This window comes from Silene latifolia, chromosome 5 (assembly GCF_048544455.1).
Source record: "Silene latifolia isolate original U9 population chromosome 5, ASM4854445v1, whole genome shotgun sequence".
NCBI lineage: Eukaryota > Viridiplantae > Streptophyta > Magnoliopsida > Caryophyllales > Caryophyllaceae > Silene > Silene latifolia.
The window spans coordinates 89,051,008-89,073,630 of NC_133530.1; the positions used below are offsets into that span (position 1 = coordinate 89,051,008).

Consider the following 22,623-nt stretch of genomic DNA (forward strand, 5'->3'; position numbering starts at 1 on the left):
ATGAAAGGTTCCCGAATTAATGCTGGTCCGATCAATCCATCACAAACGATTTCATCTGCAAGAACTATTGCTTCTTAGTAGTCAGCAGGCCATTGTGAACCATTAGTCGTGAAGCCGTATTCTTGATGATCACCATCATGCCTGAGTATCTGACTATATGAGCACTACCGCTCGCTGAAACTGCAATGCAAAGAATATTTTCCAGTTGGAAACTCAGAAAACAGACCGAAATAGACCTTAACAAAAGTAAACTAACATGCAGCTTTCGGATTCAAACTTCTGATTTTTTTTTCCGAAACTACAGCTCTTCATTCATTCATGATAATACAATAAAAACAGCATCAAACTGGCAAATGTGCCACCTTACATTTTACTAAACACCCTCTCCATGACTTCTTTTATTTAACTACCCATGTTTTAGTTAAGGGTATATATATCTATAATGTATGGGTTTACACTAATTAGTACTCCCTCAGTCCCAATCATTTCTTAACCTTTTTATATTCTTTGTAAGGGGTGTTTTAATCAAAGGTAAAGAAAACATTGGGACGGAGGGAGTAACTTTGAATTAGTGTTGTCAATTTCTATAGTAACTATGACATCAACGTGAAGAATCAAATGCGATAAATTAAACAGAAAGAGTATAACAGCAAAATGCTCGATTACAGCACAATAAAAAAAATTGCCCGCAAGGGTGGAGTCTAGTGGTTAAAACTTGGGTGAAATTCCCAGAAGACCCAGGTTCAAGCCTCCCCCGAGCAAAATCTTGTGGAGCATTCTTGGCCTGAGTCCATGCCTAATAGACTTCGAGTCTGTCACCCTCGGGTGGTTTACCTGGTATACGTGGTTTGCAGGCTATCACGTACACCCGCGGGTTTACCCAGTGCGCACCAAAGGTAGCGGCTGCGGGTTCCCTCGTTACCAAAAAAAAAAAAAAAAAAAGTCGAAAAATCTGTCGTCATGAAATTACTTAAACAGCAATATGAAAATAACATCAATTCATCAAAAACACAGAAATCAAAGCAAAATCACATCAAATAAGTAGAGCATATTACGATTGATTGAAGTTCAAACCCTAATTATGCTAATTGGAGGCTTGATCGAAGTAAATTTCGCCGAATAATTATATAAATTGAATAATTGATGATTATCAACTGTTAACAAATGAAAGATTGATGAAATTTGCTGGACATATGAATAAATAAATTGATTAAGATCAAAAATTAACCTAAATTAGCAGCGAGACTCGTGTGAGTCGTTTGATACTTTCTCCCGCGCTTTCGAAAGAGTGTGAATGTGTGATCAAACATGGACCGCGATTATTTATTTATACGGTCTTAAGTTTCGTTTTTTCAGACTTAATTTCAATTCACTTAGGTTCCAATTAAGTTCTAGTACTTTTCCCTCCCCAGCAAGTGAATTATACATCTAATGTACTATCTCAGATTGTGTAGTTTCTGAACATGAAGATAAACTTTTTAAGATTTTTTAAAAATTATGAGTTTTTTTATAAAGTTTTTAAGTTCATTTATATTAAATATTAAACTCAAAAAATTACTTTACAACTCAAAAAAATTGAGTTTTGAGATGAGAAAAATAAAACATAATTTATAAACTTCATAAAAACTCAAAAAAAAATACATAAAAACTCAAAAACTCGTTAAGTATGAGGTAGTAGTACCTCAGATGTACAATCTTTTTTCTCTTCCGTCCCTCGTCCCGGTAAATTGTTTACCTATTTCATTTCTTTTTGTTATCTCAGTCAATTGTTTTACTTTCTAATTTAAGAATGTCTTAGATGTGTAAGTTGATATCCACACTCAATTTGGCCATTTGTCATTCAATAATTGACAAACTCCTCTTTCCTTGGTCTTTGTGCCAACACCAAAGCTAAACAATTGACCGGAACAGAGGGAGTATTAGGAACGCAATTGATTTTATTTTCATTATTTCAATTGTACAAATCAAAATGTTGGCACCAATTCCAAATCCAATTCAAAAATTCGTTTGGAAATAACGTGGAATGCGATTCCGAATTTCAGTTTCTCAATATTTAGGAAATTAGTGGAATTGGAATTCGACTGGCTTGAATACAGTGGCGGAACCAGGATTTGAAGTCCGCGAGAGCGTAAAAATTTTAACTGGGGCGAAACTGTAATAGTATAAATTTTTTAACTATAAGAGAAGTACAGTACGTGTTTCTATGATCTTACTCCCTCCAATTCGATTTTATTCCATACGTTTAAGATTAGACTTGTCAAAACTCGACTCGACCCGAAAACCCGACCCGCCCGACCCAGTTTTCTTAGGGTTATAAACCCGGTTTTTTCGACCTGTGACCCGTTTGACCTGAACCCGAAATAACCCGTTGTTTTAGGGTCGAGACCCGACCCGAACGGGTCGACCCGTTGGGTCAAGGGAAAATCATGAATTTAATTAAAAGTATTTATATTTATATATTATATTTGAAATTATAGTTAAAAAATTATTTTTTTTATTACTTAAATTGCAAATTTAACTAAAAAGTCAATTTTATATAACTTTTATAATATTTAATAATAAAATAATTATTAAAAAAACTTTATTCTAATAATTATGTCAATATAATTAATGTAAATGTTGAATATGATTAAAATAATAGTTTTAAATATGTTTCACTTTTTTAAAAAAATATTTTTTAAATTAAAAAAACCATTTAAAAAAGACAATAAAAATTATTTCTTGACCCGTATTCTAACCTGACCGGATATTCGCGAAAGTGGTAAACGACCCCCTTAACTTTGCTTCAACGTGAGATTAAACCCCTTAACTTTGCTTTGTAGTAAACAAACCCCTTAACTTTGTTCCAGAGTGAAATCAAGCCCCATCTATTTTTCCGGTCAAAATTTCACCGGATTATCAATTTCTCACAAAGGTTCACAAAGCCCACACGAGGCATATGAATAGAAAGCAAAACCTTATAACATTGATACAGAGAAATCTTCCTCTTAAATTTTAAACATCATCGTCATTCGTCTGTCACAATTTGTGACTTTGGAGCACCCCAGTTCGATTTTATTTGACGACAAGTTTTTGTTCGTATCGATTTCTTTTCTACTTTTCTATTATTATTATTTTATTATTGCCATTGTATTTGATGTAATGTTGAATGCTATGATCGTGATTTTTATGTGATTGTTTATCATTATAAAGTTATGTTTCTTTATATTTCATTAAATTTCGCAATCGCACTTATTTTACCTTCAACAATGTCAGTCGAATGGAAAAATATAATTGACAATCCGGTGAGAAATTGATAATCCGGTGAGATTTTGACCGGAAAAATAAATGGGGCTTGATTTCACTCTGGAACAAAGTTAAGGGGTTTGTTTACTACAAAGCAAAGTTAAGGGGGTTAATCTCACGTTGAAGCAAAGTTAAGGGGGTCGTTTACCACTTTCGCGATATTATATACTCCGTATTAAACAAACGTATGGAATCAAACCGAAGAGAGGGAGTGTATCAAATTACCAATTTATCGTGGGAAACAAAAAGTCCCCATGACACAAAATTACCAATTCACATTAAAGATATTAAAAAAATATAAAGGTGAGTTTTATGGTGGATTTGTGTGGGGTATGAATGGCATTTTTTGTAAATATAGATTTTCAATAAGGATAGAAAGGTCTTTTACATGTCCAAATAAGAAAACCTGTAAAGTAGAGTTGAATGGACGGAAATAGAATACTTGTAAAGTGGAGTTGAATGGAGAGAGTATATTAAAGGAAATGCTGACGCTTTTTCGGAGGGGGGCTGTCGCCTGTCATGCAAAGGGATACTAGAATAGACGCAATGTTGAAATCAACAGTGTCTTTCACTTTTTCTAGCCTTAGAAAGAATTTCTCAACCACTGCAATACTGCATCACATTAAAAGATGCGGCAAGCTTGAAAAGGAAATTAAAAAAAACAGAAATAGCTTCCCTCAAGCAAGCCTCCGGTAAGGCATAAGCTAATAACAGCTCCCACACAGACGATAGAAAGTAAAACATAAAACGCTAACATGCGATACATCACCTTAAAATCCACTACGAATCACTAGACACTTGAAGCAGTGCCATCCTTGAACTCGAATAAAACAAAATTGGCCTTGAGCCTCAATTTTTCCTGAATCATAACTGTGCCACTGTGGCGGTCGAATAAAAATGAAAACATAAGCAAAGGTGGAATGCCGCAACACAGACACAAGTGTAAACTGTAAACACTGAAATCGTAAACGGCAATGGAATCGTAAGCACCTGGCAATGGAATCGAAAGTTGCCATACCGGCAGCAGCTTGTTTTACAAATACACTCATCCCAATCCATCACAGCCACAAATGTTGGGCACAGAATGCCATAGCAGAAGAGCAATGAAAACTGTATTTAAGGCCAACATATGATAGAAGCCATACATATAACAGAAGCCACACAACTTCATATTCATCATGTCAATATATATAACAAAGCCGTAAAATGTTGAAATCAACACAAAGTAACCCACACACACAATTAAAATGTGTCTCGTCAATTTATATCCAATATAAAACTTCATACGCAAATCTTATCTATATTAATACAAAAGACAATACTCAATCCTCAGCGCGCCACGTCATTAATGTAGTTTTTTTTTTTTTTTTTGGGAAATTCATGTTATGGTGGGACCCGTGAGTGTGCAATGTATTTATTTCTTCAGATTTCCGTCTTTTCAAACATGCGATAAATTCCGTCTTACAACAACTTCTATGAAATAATATTATGAAAAAATTCTATGAATTAATATTATGAAATAATTTTATACATTCCGTGTAAATAAAATTAATAACATATACGCAGAATGAATTACAAATGCGAGTAAATGAAATTGAATTACATAATTTTTAAAACAAAATTACATAATAATAAAATTACATAATTTCAAGAAGGAATAACATTTATATACGGGATCGAACATAAAACGCAAATGGATTACATACATATGTTAAAGTTGATTATATTAGATTATATTTCTTTTATCCGGATGTAAAGTTTTTAATGTATGCAATTTTTATTTACAAGGGTAGATTACGTTATTTCCTTATAAACCAGTGTATGTGAAACATAAATTATGTAGATTGTAGATTTAGACCAACTAGATAAGTACAATAGAAATTCAAAAACAAATATACATCCAAAAACATTAATATTGGCCCAAATACATATCCGTGCAATTTTGCACGGGTTTAAAACTAGTACAACCTAAATTGGGAATTGACGACCTTAATGAGTCACCAAACAATCATTCTGCACTATAACAAATGCTTCTTCATATTCTCTAATCATTAACACTAGCAAATGCTGCATTTACTTAATTACTTATCTTCAAACTTGAAAATCAAGAATTCCTAACAAATTCCACCGAATAATTAATTCATCAAGTACTGTTACTAAGAACGAAATAAAGCAGAGAACTGTTACTAGCTAGTCATTAAACTAGCCACTGAAGAAGGCCAGCACTCAGCAGGCACATTACGGCGAGGAGGACGAAGAGGCGGACGCGGAGCAAGAGGCCGAGTGACGGAGTTGGAATTATAAAGAAGGCGATATAGTAGGAGAAGAAAACAAAGATGAAAACAAAGATGTTGTAGTCGGAGAAGCCAGGGAAATGAGAGACACAGTAGTAGCATGTCTTAAGCATGGAGCAGACTAAGATGGTGGAGATGAGGAAGACAATGAGCAGAAGAATTGGATTATTTTTGTAGAACTTGTACATGTTGATTTTTTATATCTACAATCGATCTATTTATTTTTTATTTTTCATTGGTACAGTACAGTAAAACCCTATATATTGGTGTTCAGTTATGAATAAATATGATGGCTTTAAACAATCGATCTGATCTATCTCGATTCTCGACTACTATTATTCATCAGTTTCTGAAATTGCCAACCCTATATATTGGTGTTCATTGTCTTTCTTTAAGTTTATTGCCCTAGGAGATGTACTCCGTAATAAAATAGCTTATCTTCTTGCCGAAAACTAACTTCATATATCATTTCACAGAAAGTTCAAGAGAATCACCTTGAAAATGGAAGCTTCTCTTTGCTTGTCCGATCAAAAGATTCCATCTTCAAGAGCTATTGCTTCTTAGCCATCAGCAAGCTGTTGTGAACCATTTGTCATGAAGCCGTATTCTTGATGATCACCATCGTGCCTGAGTGCATGACTATCGTGCCTGAGTGCATGACTAAGAGCACTAATCAACTAACTCTATTTTCAGTCAATGATTCTAAGTTAAGGGCTGAATCCCAGAATTTGCCATGGCAATTGAAACGAATACTTAGTTGTCACCAGCTGACTTTGTGTTAGCTGAGTCAGAGTCTTCTTTACAGATCGTAATGAAATTAGAATACTAATCATTGATATTGATATCAAAATTATTGGAAATTGAATTCGGTATGCATCCACACCGAGGAAAATACAAATAAATAAATCAACAGAAATACATATATCTACAATTAAAAACAAATGATCAAGTGATTACAAATAAGCATTATTTGATGACAAAGAGATTCTAAGGCGCATTCCTTCTGGTTCTACAAGGAATTTATTTGATTTGATATAATCTTCAAGCCTCATCACAACCGGATTAATTCCTTGGTTTCGACTCGCCTTTAGTTTCTGCACAAACTCCCTTGATATCGCAGTTAATACCTTCCGGAATTGATCCTTATATTTCTCATCAAGTGCAAATCCTGCCATTTCTAGGAAAGCCGTGAGGGCGGAGGCCGTGAATACATTAACAGGCAACGTATTCAAAAACCGCGCAAGCCAAGTCCAACCGTATTCCAAACGGTGACCTTCCGTTTGAATTAAGGCCCCGTATAGTTTCATCCACGATTCCAAACGTTCCAGATACTTGTCCATTGTCTCCAATTTCCCATTTTTTTCTCGAAAGCCAATCGCTTTGAAATATCTTTCTTCTGTTTCAAAGGCCGCCTTTGAGTAGGTTATATGTTTCGGAACAGTATACATACATTCTTTATGAAACTCGGCCAGAACGGAGCTCATCACAGCCGGCACCTGTACACTAACATTAACTATCACACGGCCACACGCGAAGACATCAGAGTCTGATTTTCTCGTCTCATATAGTGAGATAACCTTCTTTGCGAAAATTGCTATTGTCACAGATTGAGGAACATTACTGTTATTCAACGTTCTCAAAATGTCCCTTGTTTTAGACCTTACGTTTTCTACTGATCCGCTTATTTGTCTAATTAGCCGCACAATGCCCCGCAACAACTCCTCATCATACATCAGAGCATTTTCCGCTTCTTTAGCTCTTTCTGCTTCCGCTGCAGCTTCTTTAACTCTTTTTGCTTCCGCTGCAGCTTTTTTAGCTCTTTCTATTTCCGCTGCAGCTTCTTTAGCTCTTTCTGCTTCCGCTGCAGCTTTTTTAGCTCTTTCTGCTTCCGCTGCAGCTTTTATTTCTTCTGCTATTATTGCAGATTCACGTCTTGCCACATCTTCTTCTTTCATTTTCAGTTGACGGAATTTCTCTTCATAATCCCTTCGGATGACAATCAAATGATTATCAAGAGTTTCCCCTATCTTACGCTGATAATGAATGTCGAGCTTTACTTCGCATTCTCGGATCGCTTCAATTGCTTTCACCTCTCGAAGAATAGCCGAGGTATATTTCTCCTTTTCGGCGATCAACTCTGCCGTTAATGAGGTTACTTGATTCCTTAATTCTTCTGTAACCCTAAGATTGTGCTGATATGTCATCTCCAGAAACGCAATTTCCGCCATTGATGATATTGTTCTCGTAAAAAGCGATCGATATTATTGATGGTGTGTAAATCTGATTATAGTATTTCAGCGTAATTAGGAAACTAAATAAGACGGTTTCCTAATTTCAGCGTAATTAGGAAGCTAAATCCTTTTAAAAACTTATTCCAAATCCTAATAATATTACAGTTTACTAATATCAATTTACGATATTAGGAAAAAAAGGAATTCTTAGCTTTAAACAAACGCAAAACAAAAAAAAAAATAAGTTTTAAAATTCATCACACTCTTTTGGCCTTTTGGATTTCCGTCTTGAATCTGAAATTAAATCGTCACGTCTTGATCTCGGTCATTGTGGCATTTGAACGGCTAATCCCGCCTCAATGTAGGATATTATTTATAGGAATTCTTAGTTTTAAACAAACGCAAAAAAAAAAAAAAAAAAAAAAAAAATGTTTTAAAAAAATTAAGTTTTACATACTAGTATACCAACGGTTGATAAACCAGACCATGGTATTAAGGTTTTCGTCTTCAATTTGAAATTAAATTAATTGTCACGTCTTGATCTCAGTCATTGTGCCATTAGACCGGCTAATCCCGCCTCACTTATGGCATCAAGACTCCGATGGAGTTTTCTGTATCTATACCAGTATACCAACACAACCTAATTTCAATGTAATATCAACTCTCTTTTGCTTGATTATCTGTCTCAGGACCCGGAACAATAATCTGAGTTCCCTTAAGAAGAGAAGCGCCTGCCAGTAGCGTCCAAATCACCATTGGCTAAGAGAGTCTTCTTACTGACTGAACGGTATATCTCAGTCAAAACAGTCAAGTAAGCAGTCTCGACATTAGTGGAATCTAGAGCCGATGTCTCCTTTGCATCTTCGGTTGGCACTGCTCGTAGAGAAGCCAATGAGCATGATCGCAATGTTCTTATCGGCCTGATTCCTTAATTCCTCTAGCCATCTTGCAATGTGATCAAATGATTGTCGTATACTAACATTGCTCCAACTGCACCTCTGTAGTATGCACTGGAGAAAAAGGATCCTACATCGGATGTACTACATCCAACTTTTTTATTTTTTGTGCATATAAGTATTTTTTTTGAGCTTATTACCTCAAACTTTATTTGTTTTCGAACATATGTGTATTTTTTTGAGCATATTAAAGTTTATATGTTAGATTTTAATATTTTTTCCGTCAAAACTAAAATTTAACTATATATTAATATGTAATATTTTTGAGTTTTATTGTAATTTTTTAGAGCTTAATATTTAAGTGAATAAATTCAGAAACTTCATAGTGAAACTCAAAAACTTTAAAACAAAACTCAAAAACTTTATTATAATGCTCAAAAACTATAGAATTGGAGGTAGTATGTACATCAGATGTATAATCCTCTTATTGCTAAAACTGTATGTTGCAGTTCGTACCCGGATCCCATATCCCAGAGAGCTCTCACGAAAACCTGGAAGAGCTGACTAGGGCTGATCCTAAATGACCTCTGACTTGTTTGATACCAGAAAAATCAAATAATAAAACCTAATTAACCCGACCTGAAAATGACCCAACTCGAACTGGTTAATTCCCAAAATGACCCAATAAGTGCGCATCCAAAAATGAGCGAACTCATTCAGGTTAACCCCCCAAATGACCCAACTAGTGCAGTAGTGCGTATCTAAAAATGACTGACCAGAGCACTATCAACACAGCATGTTTGCCATGTCTAATCGGACCAACGCTAGCTCTCCTAGCTTCACCTCTGCAACCCAGAATCATGTTTATGGATATGAACATAACATATATTCGTGTCTGAGACCGTTTAAACCAACAAAAACACTTCATTTAGAGCATTACTAATTCTTCCAATCGTATGCCTTGAATAATGTCACATGAACAACCAAGGAGCATAGGCAATTTGGCAGATCACATATTAAGGTTAAAATTGATTTTCGGATTTTAGATACTAACACAGAGTTAACACAAAGAGCACATAAATACACGATGTAACTTAAAGCAAACTTTTTTGTCTGGGCGAAAATGTTCTTCGTCCAAGGCCCATTCTGGACGAAGAACTTTTTTGTCTGGGCCTGGTTTTGGAAGAAAATGTTCTTCGTCCAGCCCATTTCGTGTATTTTTTTTTTATTTTTTAAAAAAAAAAAATTAACTTATTTTTCTGTCTTGCAATGTCCCGTCCAGGCCTAATTTGATGAACCCGCCAGCTCGTCCTTCAAATAGGCTCAGCTCATCCTCTGCCAAAGCAAACATCCCACACAATGACAAATTTCGAGTACAGATTGGAAACTCTCAGGCAAACATATCTCATCAAAGTAGTTAGTTATTGCATTAAAAAAAATAACATTGAAGAGCAGCGAAAACTGATTTTCATGCCACCCCTCCACAGTACACAAGAATCTCATTGCTCATACCGTATTCATAACTAATTCCAACTTGTCTTCACTTACAAGTTATAACCAGGAGCAAAATATTCAATCGAACAACAGGATCAAATTATCGAACTAAGCATACATATAATAGAAGTCATGCATTTAACAGTTGTCAGTTGTCACACAAACGTCGTACAGAAAAACAAACTCAAGATTTCAAATAACGACACTGTAAAATGTCAAACTAACACAAAATAACACGCATAAAATGTGTCTCCAAACACTTCGATTTATATCCAAATACAACCACACCGCAGTTGCCCATAACAAAAACAACCCAAATATCGACCTTAATGTTTCACATACCAATCATCCTGAACTCCTGAAGCATAAAACCGTACATAGGGTACAACAATAAGTTTGTGAGTTCATCAATGAAATTTCCAGACAATGAACAGTTTCTCTGCTAAAGAGGACACTGCCGGTATATACATGATACTGAAACTGCCAATAGTTTCCAACAACAAATCAAGGAGACCCCTTCAATCTTCCCCAATCCTAACTGTAAATTTATTTTAAAGGAAATGCTGAGGCTTTTTAGGAGAGGGACTGTCACGCAAAGAGATAGAAGAGGCAACATTGCAACATGCCCCTCGTAGAAAAATACATCATCTAAATTTTTCTAGCCTTAAAAAGAATTTCTCAGCCACTGCCTCACGTTTAAAGATGCAGCAAGCTTGAAAAATAAAATAGAAAAACGGTAATAGCTTCCCTTAAGCCTAACAACGCTAAAAACACCTCCCACACAGACCATTCGCCAAGACTAAAATGCAAAATAGAAAATAAAACATAGACCACTAGCATGTGATACATTACCTTAAAATCTAATACGAAACACTAAACACTTCTAGCTGAAATTGTTGAAAGATGGGAATAGGACATAAATCACTGATAAGCAGCGCCATCCTAGAACTAGAATAAATCAATATCCGAAATGAGCATCTATTTTTCCTAAATCAATATCTGCAATGAGCATCTATTTTTCCTAAATCAATATCTGTTTTTCCTAAATCAATATCTGCAATGAGCATCTATTTTTCCTAAATCAATATCTGCAAAGAGCTTCCCTATCATTATTAAACAAGACGGCCTTCGTAGTTTGGTAAACAGCAAAAGGCCAAACACCTCAAATTATAAGCGCCTGGCAATGGAATTGAAAGTTACCAAACCCAAAAGTGCAATCCTTGGCAGCTGACGAACCATAAGCAGCAGCTTGTTTTTCGAATACCCTCATCACAAATCCCAATCCATCACAAACACAAATGTTGGGCACAGATTGGCCACTCTTGAGCCAACAGAGTTCATCAAAGTAAATGTGGCATTTACCGAGAATGCCAATATGCCATTGCAGACGAGCAATGAAAACAATTTTCATGCCACATTTTCAAGCCGCTCCTCTACAATATACAGTCCCATTGCCCATACCCTAATCATAACTACTTCCAACTTGTCTTCAATCATAAGTTCTAAACATGAGAAAAATATCAATCGAACAACAAAATCAAGCTATTAACTATCGAGCTATGCGCACATATAATAGAACCCGTTCATGATGTCAAATTAGCAAAGCTGTAAAATGTTAAAATCGCCAGAAAGCAACACAGAATTAAAATGTGTCTCCCGACACGTCAATTTATATCCAATACAAAACTTTATACGCAAATTGTCTACAGCAAAAAGAACCTAATTTCTCGACCATAATGTTTCACAAAACAATCATTCTGAACCATAACAAAGGCTCCTTCATATTCTCCAAACAATAATGCTACAATGTGATTGTTCATCATTTATTTTTCTCGAATACCAAAACAAACAACACGGACTCCGTAATAATTAAGAGTATCATCAACAAACCACAGAGGTAAAACCTTCAAGAATCATCAGTAGTTTTGATGATAAAGTTCTGGCGACTGATAGGATTCATAACCACAGGTGGACCAGCAGTTCGCGGCCACGCCTGGAATTTCTTATCCGTTTCCGCAAACCATTCCTTGTTTGATACCGTCGACGGGGTCGTTCCTAAACACAAATTTCACCTCTCATTAATATCAAAATCATAAGATCTACATAAATTTCCCTAAATTTGATAAAACTGAAGAAAATCTACGTTTTTACAAATATTCCCCTAAAATTGACAAAATTGAAGAATTTTAACGAGTAATTTGAGTATTCTACCTCCGAAAATCTTCCGATCAGCCATCAGATTGTCGCAAACATATGCAATCACAAAGGATCCAGCAAGCGATCCGACGATGTACTTCGCCGCCATTGTTGAGCTATGAATTTGAAATTACGCCCAAATTACAACAATTATACGTCAATCGATGCGAAATATGGGTGAAAAGATCGATTGTTGTAAGAAAATTAGGTTTAATTAATCGAATTAGAGTGCAATTAAGAATGAAATAGAGAAAACTTACCGTGAGATAATTGGGGATAAAATTAGGGCAAAATTCGATGAGAGAGAAGATGGTGAGACCAGGTGACGGGATTGTGAAAAGAGAGAAATGAAGGTGGTGAATTATGCTAGTCTTAATTTGTGCGATATTATGGGCCAAATATGAGAAATGGGCTAATAAATTAGAACTCAATCGTGATAAATTACTATCGACTCATTTGCATATCGATTTTACTCTTTCACGTACATTTTTTCATAAATTTTTCATATTATTATACCTTCTTCCTAAACCTAATCAAATGACTCTTTACATTTGCCTTTTTTCCCCTAAAATTGAATCTAATTGCCCTATAAACTTGAACAATAGATTATAATACTCCAATTAATGGTTATCAATTAATGAAATTAGTGTTTACTTATTTATCAAGGGTTTTTGGGCACATGATAAGGAGCCAATTAAGGAAAGTATTACACCAATAATCCTCTAACTGTGGTAATTATGAGTTCATAATTCATCTCATGATATATTGGTGTAATACTTTCCTTAATTAACTCCTTATCATGTGGGCACGTGATAGAAAAATCTAATGTTTACCTCTTTAATTACCCTTCTTCTGTGATTTTATTCTGGCATTGTTCGCAATCGCACCATTAAAGTTGGGTTGTATCATTTAGTGATGTTTGATGCTGATCAAATATGCATTTGAGCTATTATCAATAATTTATATGTAATGCTTGCGCAGTTTGATTTTGTGTTTCTTTAATTTGTTGCTAAATCAAACACCTTTAACTTCACCGATTAGTGTATCTCCTTATCTAAGTTCCATTTATACAAGCTTACATGTATTGCTAATACTGACGGAGCATAGGGCTGGCCGGAGCAACATCGGGCGGCTACTGACTGACGGAGCAAGGGGTGTTGAACGAATTTTGGTGTTGGTGGGGAAGGGAGATAAGGGAAGGGGGGAAATTAAGGGTGCACGCAAGTGAAAGAGTAAAATCTGTATGTTAAAAAGTACGACCCAATTACTATCTTCCACACTTTTACGTAAATTCAAAATACCCCTCTCATCCCCAAACAGGCAAACACGTCAATTCGTTAATTTAATTCCTTAATCTAATATAATCGAGAAACAAAATCACAGCTGCTTTTTTAATTCATCAACAAAAAGTCAACAGCGAATAAATCAAGAAAATAATACGAAGTACTCGTAATTTTGCACATAATCCATTAATTTCGTCAATTTCTTATAGTCTGGACCTAATTTGCCCAAAACCACGCACAAGTTGAGTAATTTCGGTAATTTTAACTGCGGCTGTTGTGTGGAGCCGTGGGGGTCGTTGTGGGGGGATTGGGAATATATTGGAGTAATTGAGTAAGACGGTTTTATAGGTAAAAGTAGTTCTCTTCTTCTCAAGTAATATAACTTACAGGAGTTACAGCCACGCTCGAGTTAAGTGCTTGAGTGTAATGTTGAGCTAAACAAAAAATATTTGTGGAGTGAAGCAAAGCTTAAGTTTGAGATTTGATCAAATTTTACAATTAAATGCTCAGGTTTGTGTTCTCTCACTCAGACATATAAGAAAGATAAATGCAAGAAATTTGGCGACTTGGGTCGACTAAACGACCCTGTTATTCTGGCGAAAACACAGATTAACCTCTCAAGAGTCAAGTGTCATCTATACGCCGACAGATATCGACACTAGCAGGTAGCAACTGCTTTGGTGATTGCACCATTCACACCTTAATGAGTAATCACACAAGTCATTTGCAGTAATCAATTGGTAATACCTGGACATGCAACTCCTTCGACATAACACAATAATTCGGCAATTCATTTGTGAATGAATATAGAACTTTTTCAAAAATAACCGAGTCGTGTACTTAAACATTCACCTCTGCCAACAATTGCAGCCAAAGTAACATGTGAATTAGGATCAAGTAGTCTAGTCTAAGAGATATCGTCTTGTATCATTGAACAGCATCTATAAGTTCTCATGCAAAATGCAGCAGTAAAAAGCGTACTTATACTTGATGTCTTCGGTAACTTTAAATTTTCACCGACTGAAGTAGGGATTTAACATTGTTGAGCCGAGCATACAGTTCCTCATTTGCTTCATCGATCATCCTGAGCCCCTTAATCTCATCTTGCCATTTCTCCATCTGCTCCTTGTGGATCCTGTCCGACAATATAAAAACAAGAAAGTGCAATCAAATAAGCTTCACAACTGATGTAAATGAAGTCTCACTGGTTATAATGCCTCTCCACAAAATATTATATGAGACGCTCTTACATTTGAAATCAAACCATGTACTGAATGGGCGTATATAAGGATTTTTGAGACCGTCACATACAAGGATGATTGTTAACTTTTTGAAGCTTACATTAGAACTCGCTCTTCAAAATCCTGATTTAGCTTATTGAAGTGTGCCTTTCCAGAATCCAGCATCTCAGAAACCTGTTGAAAGTAATTATCTTCAGTCAGATGATTTAATGTGCAAGTATTGCTTTATTCCCAAAAAAACAAATTGTTATAATACCCAACAACCTAATTGTCAAACATAAGGTTTGCATAAATTCTTATATGAGATGGTATCACGATAAGATTATACCAAGACTGTCTCGTCTCATACTCCCACATAATGGGGTAGTTAATTCAAATTACTATTTGTTAATTATTGGGCATATCAGTATATGGGAAGGTCTTTTGATTAATCAGGTTGGTCTCACGTTACATTAATATGAGACCGTCTCCATGGAGACTGTTTTTACTATGGTTTTCTATAAAGGCAACACAGAGCAAGTTCTTCAAGCAACTTTACCAGTTGATTGAATGCCTCAACTTTCTCAAGAATGTGCTCAACACCACGATTCATTTCCTCGGATCCAGAAAAGTTCATCTCAGTTTCTTCTTCCATGTTTTCTTCATTTGTTTCATTTCGGTCTTCTCTGCTGTCATGCTCCATCTAGCACCAGTTTTCAAGGAGTCAGATAATGGAGAGTTTAACAACAATCCTTAACTAACCCTCAATCTTGCGTTTCTTTACTACATGAGCATCTTTATTTTCCATGACGATAACGATTCTGCATATGCAAGTTGTCAAAAATTTCCATATGCATGCAGAACTAGAAGTATCAGACATGGTGAGTGTCTAAGTGTTTGGACTGGCTTTGTTTATGAAAAAACATACATATACTTTGCTTAAAATGAAGTGTCTTATGTCCGAGTATGAAGTGTGACAGTAACATTTACGGAGTATATGCTATATAACAACAATAACTGAAGGAATAAAAATATACTCCGTATATGTGAAGTGAAGGCAATAATTAACAATGGACGCTGGCTGTGGCAATTGCAGCCAAGTGGAAGCTGAGAGGGGCTCTCAGTCTTGGGACTAACAAAGGGTGATTCAGAATCATAAAATACACAACTAACTTTAAAAAAGAGCAATGGTTTGACATCATTCAAAATCAGTAGCACAATTGATTACCCTACTTTGCAGAAATCATGACTTCGCAAAACTTATAGAAACAATTAGAGCAGCTTATCTCGCCCTAGACTCTATTATGCTATACAATCCCAGACCTCTGCGGGTTCTCCATTCTCCTAGATAAAGTTCTTCAAGGTCAGCGGTTTAACAGGGAGAGCATAGCAGATAATACTCTTCCAAGGTTTTAGGTATGCCGCATCCCATTCCCAAGCTTCTTGCATTCTAATGATGATTTCAAAGCAGGATATGGTGTTGTTTTCATAATTCATAACTAAAGGACATATGAAAAGGCTATCATGACCAAAGCCAGCCTGGTAGCGACTGACCCAGCTCTATTGGCAACTGAGTACGATAGACTTAAAGAAGGGGCTCGGATATGTTTGATACATGTTTTATCACAAAGAACACAGTCTCAGCAGGTATCAAGTGTGAAAAAAAACTATCTATATTCCTATGAATTGATAAAACAGTCACCAGCCTAGAATTTCTAGATGGAAACAGTCGCGTTCGGTAGACAACTTTTTCTCTAGACACCACCAAGTGATTCCAAATGTCCCATGTCTTATATGGGCTTCCATGGAGCACCTTGTTCTATCGAGCTAGTTTCCCCACCCCAAATTCCAATAGCATATATACAGGAGTATGAAGCACAGCCATAACTATATATATGACACATAATGTAGATTCAGATCAAAATCCAGCAAATCTAAAGAGTGAAATTAAATGTACAAGTGAAACTATAAAATAACAGCTCCTGGTTGTTCACTTAAGCTCAAGCATATGAATGTGTAAAGGCTACCAGTTACCAGACATGTTGATTGTTTTACCAGTTGTACTCAAGAGCTCAAAATGTATTTATGGTCACTAGCTAGACAGAACCAAACATAGTATGTTCCTTACGTATAGGTAACTAGTATGACGTGTATTTGTATCCCCCCTTCAATTTCATAATGAATACTGACTTACCCACTTCGGCTCTGCCAATAACGAAATATTTTTCCCGGTCTCTTGTTCATGGTTTTCCTACTTAACTCACTAGCTATAAATCTATCTTGAGTTCAAGGAATCATTTTCTATTGACGGCCTCATAGATATAACCTCCAACGGACATGGACTCTTAACACATTCCAAAAGAAACAATTAATCATGAAGAGCTTAGTATCGGACTAAAGTGCAGGAAAACAATACGGGTAGTTTTCCTAATCTACCTTCATATCAAAATTCAAAACCAAACAGCTTCTGCAAAGTTCAACCTAAACTAAATGGCACTGCCAAACACTGAAACACTGAAGTTCAAGCCATATACAAACTAGAGATCCTTAAAACATAATTCCACAAGGGTAAAGCACAGGTACAAATTCTTCGAAATTCTCACATTAAGCAACATAACGACCATTTTGAAGGAGCTGAAACACAAATAATTTAGCTTCATGACATGAGTAATTAACAGACAGTCCAGTCATTGCACTTGGTCAAACAGCCATTCTCTAAAATTCTTTATTTACTTCATTTAATTCACAGGATTTAGCCATCAATATCTGTCAATCGTGTGTGGGAAACATGAACTCATTTAGCTGTACTCATTCTAAGAAAATCAATTAGTTACAGTTTTCATATCCAGATATCAACATTTGCTTGATTCATTCCTTTTATTACTACAATCAGTTAGTCACAGTCGTCAATCAATAATATAGGCAGACATATTTGACTATGTTACTCAGACACAGCTAGAAGCACAAGTATTGGGACTCGGCTATTTTATGAAAAACACTCATAATTTTTTGCTTAAAATGAAAGGTCTTATGTCCGAATTGTATGCCGGATAGTGTCTTAGTAATGTGTGAGGACCAGCAATGACTGACGGACAAGCTGCTATGTGAAGTGAAGGCAAATATTAACAACTGATACCGACAGTGGAAAATTGCAGCCATATGGAAGCACACAAGGGTTTTCACTTATTCTGTCGGTCTTAAAACTAACAAAGAGTGCTTCAAAATCATACAAATACACACATTCTTAATTGGACCGTCCTGCTCAAAGCCTCAAAGCATGCATTCTTAATTGGAGGCAATACCAGTTTGCAGTACTCAGGAGCAGTACTCAAGACATTAGAAAAATATAAGGAAACAACTAGAGCAACTTGTCGAACTCCTAAACTCGCTATTATACTACACTCTAGACATCATGTGGGTACTCCTACATAAATTTCTACTTCTAGTTGGTGGCTTAAAAGGAAAAGCATGGGAGATAATACTCTTCAAAGGTTTTAGGTATGCAGCATTCCACTTTCATGCTTCATTGCATTCAAATGCTGATTTTCAGAGCAACATATAATGTTGCGCCTCGTCCGGTATTCAAATGCCTAATCTGTCTCTCTCATCTATTGCATTCCAAATTAGCTAATTTATCATGGAGAGACTACTATTCGATAATGGTGCAGAAAAACAATACAACAATCTTTCCAAATCTAACTTCATATCAAATTCAAAACCAAACAGCTTCAACAAAGTTCAACCTAAACTAAATATCAATGCCAGACACTTGCGTTCAAGTATTACACAAACTAGAGATTCTATAACATAACTTCAATAGAGGAATTCACAGGTACAAATTCTGTGAAATTCTCACATTAAGCAACATAGCGACCATTTTGAAAGTGCTGAAACACAAACAATTGACGTGAGCTTCATGACATGAGTGATTAACATAGTCCATTCTCTAAAATTCGTTATTAAGTTCATGTAACTCACAGGATTTAGCTGTCAATATCCGTCAATAGCGTGTGTAAAACATCAACTCCTTTAGTTGTACCTCATTCTAAGAAAATCAAGTCACAGTTTTCATATCCTTTTTTATTACAACAATCAAATATAGAGTACTGTATATAGCAAAATTAGATAATGCACAGCTTAAACCACATTCAAAATTCGGCAAAACAAAGTATTCCGCTTCAAGAGTAACCAAGTGACAAACAAACAAAGCCTGAATCAAGCATTAGTACTGTATCGAGTTTGAATTTTGAACGAACAATCGTTTTCACAAAAACAAAGCTAGATTCCACATTGAATGACACATCTATGCAGCACAAAATTAATTTGTCGCTAAACGACTCTAATAATAAGCTTCAAACAATATAATTCACCAATCGTTTAACTTGACTGACAAACAATATACAATTAGTTCAGTAATCATGTTCCTGGATAATATATTTCGACACTACATACTGCTGCGATTTTCTACAACTCCGTGAAATTCACCCCTAGAAACTGTTATCAACCTCAATAATGTGCTAATTCAGCTCAATTAACTCCTAATTCACAGATGATCAAAGTAAACGTATCCGAAAACCTAAATGAAACAAAATCAAATTAAATTCAAGATTAATTGCACAATTATCATTCCGTAACATAAATCACATAATTCGAGTATTCGACTACGAGAAAGTGCGATTTTCGGTTTAAACGATTAAATTCAACAGCATAGCAATATCAAATTACAAGTAAATCAATCGAAATTGTTCGTAAATGAAGAGAGAAAGTAGAAATAACCTCGAATGGCGGAAAGGTTGTTCGTAAACCGCGAGAATTATCGGTGAACTGCAAAATTAAATCCGACTGAGTATTAATTTGAGGAGTGTGGCGCAAGAATATAGCGAATTAAAATCGAAGATGCGATTAATGTAAGAGGTAGAATCGGAGAGTGTGGAAGAAAATAACCTGTGGAAATCGCAATTTGGGGATGAAGCTGCTGAAAATGGTGAAGTGTTTGCGCGCCAAATGGGTACCAGAGTCAGATATTTATTGACGGATTTATGGTAAAAAAACACCCGTAACAGTGGCATTGTCTAGGACGATTTTATACGATAACAAGGGGTCAAGGGCTAGCGAGATAAGAGTTCTTGTGCTCTAGCTATAAAGTTGGGTTCGATTCTCATTCTCAAGGTAAGTCTATTTATTTAAACCATGCTATGTTATGATAAGTGTTGGGTATGTGCTTGATTCTGTTAGTCGTCGTTTAAACGACTATGCGGGGGTCTTGCTGTTATTGGGCTAGGTCTGTCTTGGCCTTTATTAGGTCATTCTGTATTAGGTCTTAGAGAGTACTCCCTCTGTCCCGGTCATTTGTTGTCTTTTTTCATTTTGGGGTGTCTCAGTCATTTGTTATCCTTTCTATTTTAAGAATGAACTTGATGAGTAATTTAATCATTCTCATTCAATTTGTTCCACTTGTCATTTAGTTATTGGCATTTTCCTTTTTCCTTGGTCTTTGTGCCAAAACGAAAGGACAACAATTGACCAGGACGAAGGGAGTATTATATAAACTATTTAAGCCTCTACCTAGCAGTCATACCGTCTGAATTTGTAATCTGAAAACTCCTCACATATTAATAAAACTCTCTCCCTTCTGCCCTGTGGACGTAGCAAACACACCGTTGTGAACCACGTAAATCTGTGCGTTTGTTTCTTTATTGTTCTTTTATTTGTTCTTTCTTGCTTCTGTTACAACAATAAGTGTAACACCCCGGTTTATAAAAGAAGTCCTCGTCAAGACATTCTCTAATAAAACGGACTGTTACCATCTCGGTTTCCCGAAGTAGTGAATAACAAATTAAACTCCAAGGCAATTTATATAATATTTTAACTTAATTATTACAAATTCTCTTTTCTAATTAAATTACAAGAACTGACATAAATAAAAGTGAAGTCTTCTAGATGATGATCTAGTTACTAAGTCGTCGATCCGGTGTCTCACGCCCATCCAAATCTCCCGTCCTATCTCTCTTAAACCTGTCAAGTCTGCTCCCATAAAAACGGTTCATCACCGGTGTTCACGAATACACAGGGTCAACCACGAGGTTGAGTAGGGAAAACAATAAAACAATAAAATATGATATGCATGATACTCCGTCACCTCCGTCTCCATCTCAACTCATCACACACATCTCATATCCCGAACGCCCACCATACCGATCCCCTAGACTATATATCGACCAAGCCGATCTGCGCTCCAACAGTGAGGACACCAGGGCAAGTCTGCGAGAACCCGCCCGGGCCTTATCACAACATCACATCGTATCTCAACATCGTCACCACCACATCATCCTCCAACTCCAATGCATATGAAATGCTCAACAAGAATTAATGCAATGCAATATGTATATAAATCATCAACGATAAATCATAAAGTCATGCCAGTTACCCGATGTTGTGATATCATACTCAATACGATCAAATCAATCAATCACCTTCCCGAATATAAATGGTAACGTAATTCAACCACCATGAAACAAGTCAACACAATTCGATCAATAACGATAATAGGACTAGTGTATTTCCCTACCTCAAAGTGCCAAAAATCCAATTAAGCAGTTAAGCAGTCCAGAAATAAAGCAATGAATTTGATTATCGATCCTTCACGAATCCGTCACCTAGAACAATTATAATATTTATAATTACTAACTACTAAATATAGAAATCTCTCAAAATAGAAACTTTCCCGTTATAGTAACTTTCCATTTTAAACAAACCCGACTCAGAATAATTAATTATGATTAATTATTATTTTATTTTAATAACTCGGAACTAAAATCAAATGATAATTAAAGGATTAACGAATTATGTGATTAAGAATACCCGAATTAATTAATTTGAACAACTCAACAACCCGACTCAAAACCCGTCTTAAATTATTTAAATAACTCGGGAATAGAATTAAATAATTAATTTAAATGACTCGGGAATTAAGTTAAATAATTAATTTAATGAATTAAACGATTTAAGACAAACCCGAATCAAACATAAACAATTCAACAATCCCGACTCAAATTACGAACTTGAAACAAAGTTTTATAACCCATTTCAACTCGGCCCCAAATACCCTTACCCATGACCGGCTGCAACCACCAGCAGTGGTCGCCGCCACTGCCACCGTGGTCCCCCAACTGTCCTGGACCCCACTGGCCCTAACCACCGTGGTCGACTCAGGCCGGCGAGTCTGACCACGGTCACCAACACCCCCTGACGCAGACCACAACCCCGCAAAACCCCTTGACTCCTTCGATTTTTACCCGCACCCACGACCCGCACACGACTCCCCATGTGCCCCACCACCACCGTGGCCTTGCACGACACACGGAGGTTCCAACTACCCTGTCACCACCTCGTCGACCTCCCCCTAGTCGACGTTGGCACCACCCAATCCTAACCATTTAAAACCCGCCTGAAAACCAATAACCAGACCCGTTTTGAAAGTCTCAGTCGACAAAGCCTCCTGCCGCCATTTCCACCACCCACACTCACCCTAACCACCACCATGTCACTCGCCACACACCCCCACTACCCATATACCCCATCCACAACCACCATAAACACCTCCCCTAGCCACGAAATAACAACCAAAAGCCCGACAGAAATGGGAAAACAGAGGAGGAGGGGTGAACTCATACCTTTTCCGCCACTATAACAGCCGCCAGGGTTGACCACGGCCGCCGACAACC

At 36.3% G+C, this 22,623-nt stretch overlaps 3 protein-coding genes across 3 annotated transcripts; all 3 read right to left on the reverse strand.

Moving 5' to 3' along the window:
- Positions 1 to 6,532: 6,532 nt before the first annotated feature.
- Positions 6,533 to 7,807, reverse strand: LOC141655732 (mRNA export factor GLE1-like). The gene has a single exon (XM_074462796.1). The coding sequence runs from the start codon at positions 7,805 to 7,807 to the stop codon at positions 6,533 to 6,535; it is 1,275 nt and encodes a 424-aa protein (XP_074318897.1).
- A 4,032-nt stretch (positions 7,808 to 11,839) lies between these two features.
- On the reverse strand, positions 11,840 to 12,756 carry LOC141657824 (uncharacterized). The gene is made up of 3 exons (XM_074465169.1): positions 12,657 to 12,756; positions 12,412 to 12,512; positions 11,840 to 12,255 (listed from the first exon to the last, which is right to left on the reverse strand). Exons 2-3 carry the CDS (start codon positions 12,503 to 12,505, stop codon positions 12,107 to 12,109), a joined length of 243 nt encoding a protein of 80 aa, XP_074321270.1. The 5' UTR covers positions 12,506 to 12,512; positions 12,657 to 12,756; the 3' UTR covers positions 11,840 to 12,106.
- Positions 12,757 to 14,402: 1,646 nt separating this feature from the next.
- On the reverse strand, positions 14,403 to 19,934 carry LOC141656237 (uncharacterized). Its single transcript, XM_074463069.1, has 5 exons — positions 19,844 to 19,934; positions 19,676 to 19,723; positions 15,459 to 15,602; positions 15,021 to 15,094; positions 14,403 to 14,814 (listed from the first exon to the last, which is right to left on the reverse strand). The coding sequence occupies exons 3-5, from the start codon at positions 15,600 to 15,602 to the stop codon at positions 14,685 to 14,687; spliced, it is 348 nt and encodes a 115-aa protein (XP_074319170.1). The 5' UTR covers positions 19,676 to 19,723; positions 19,844 to 19,934; the 3' UTR covers positions 14,403 to 14,684.
- Positions 19,935 to 22,623: the final 2,689 nt, after the last annotated feature.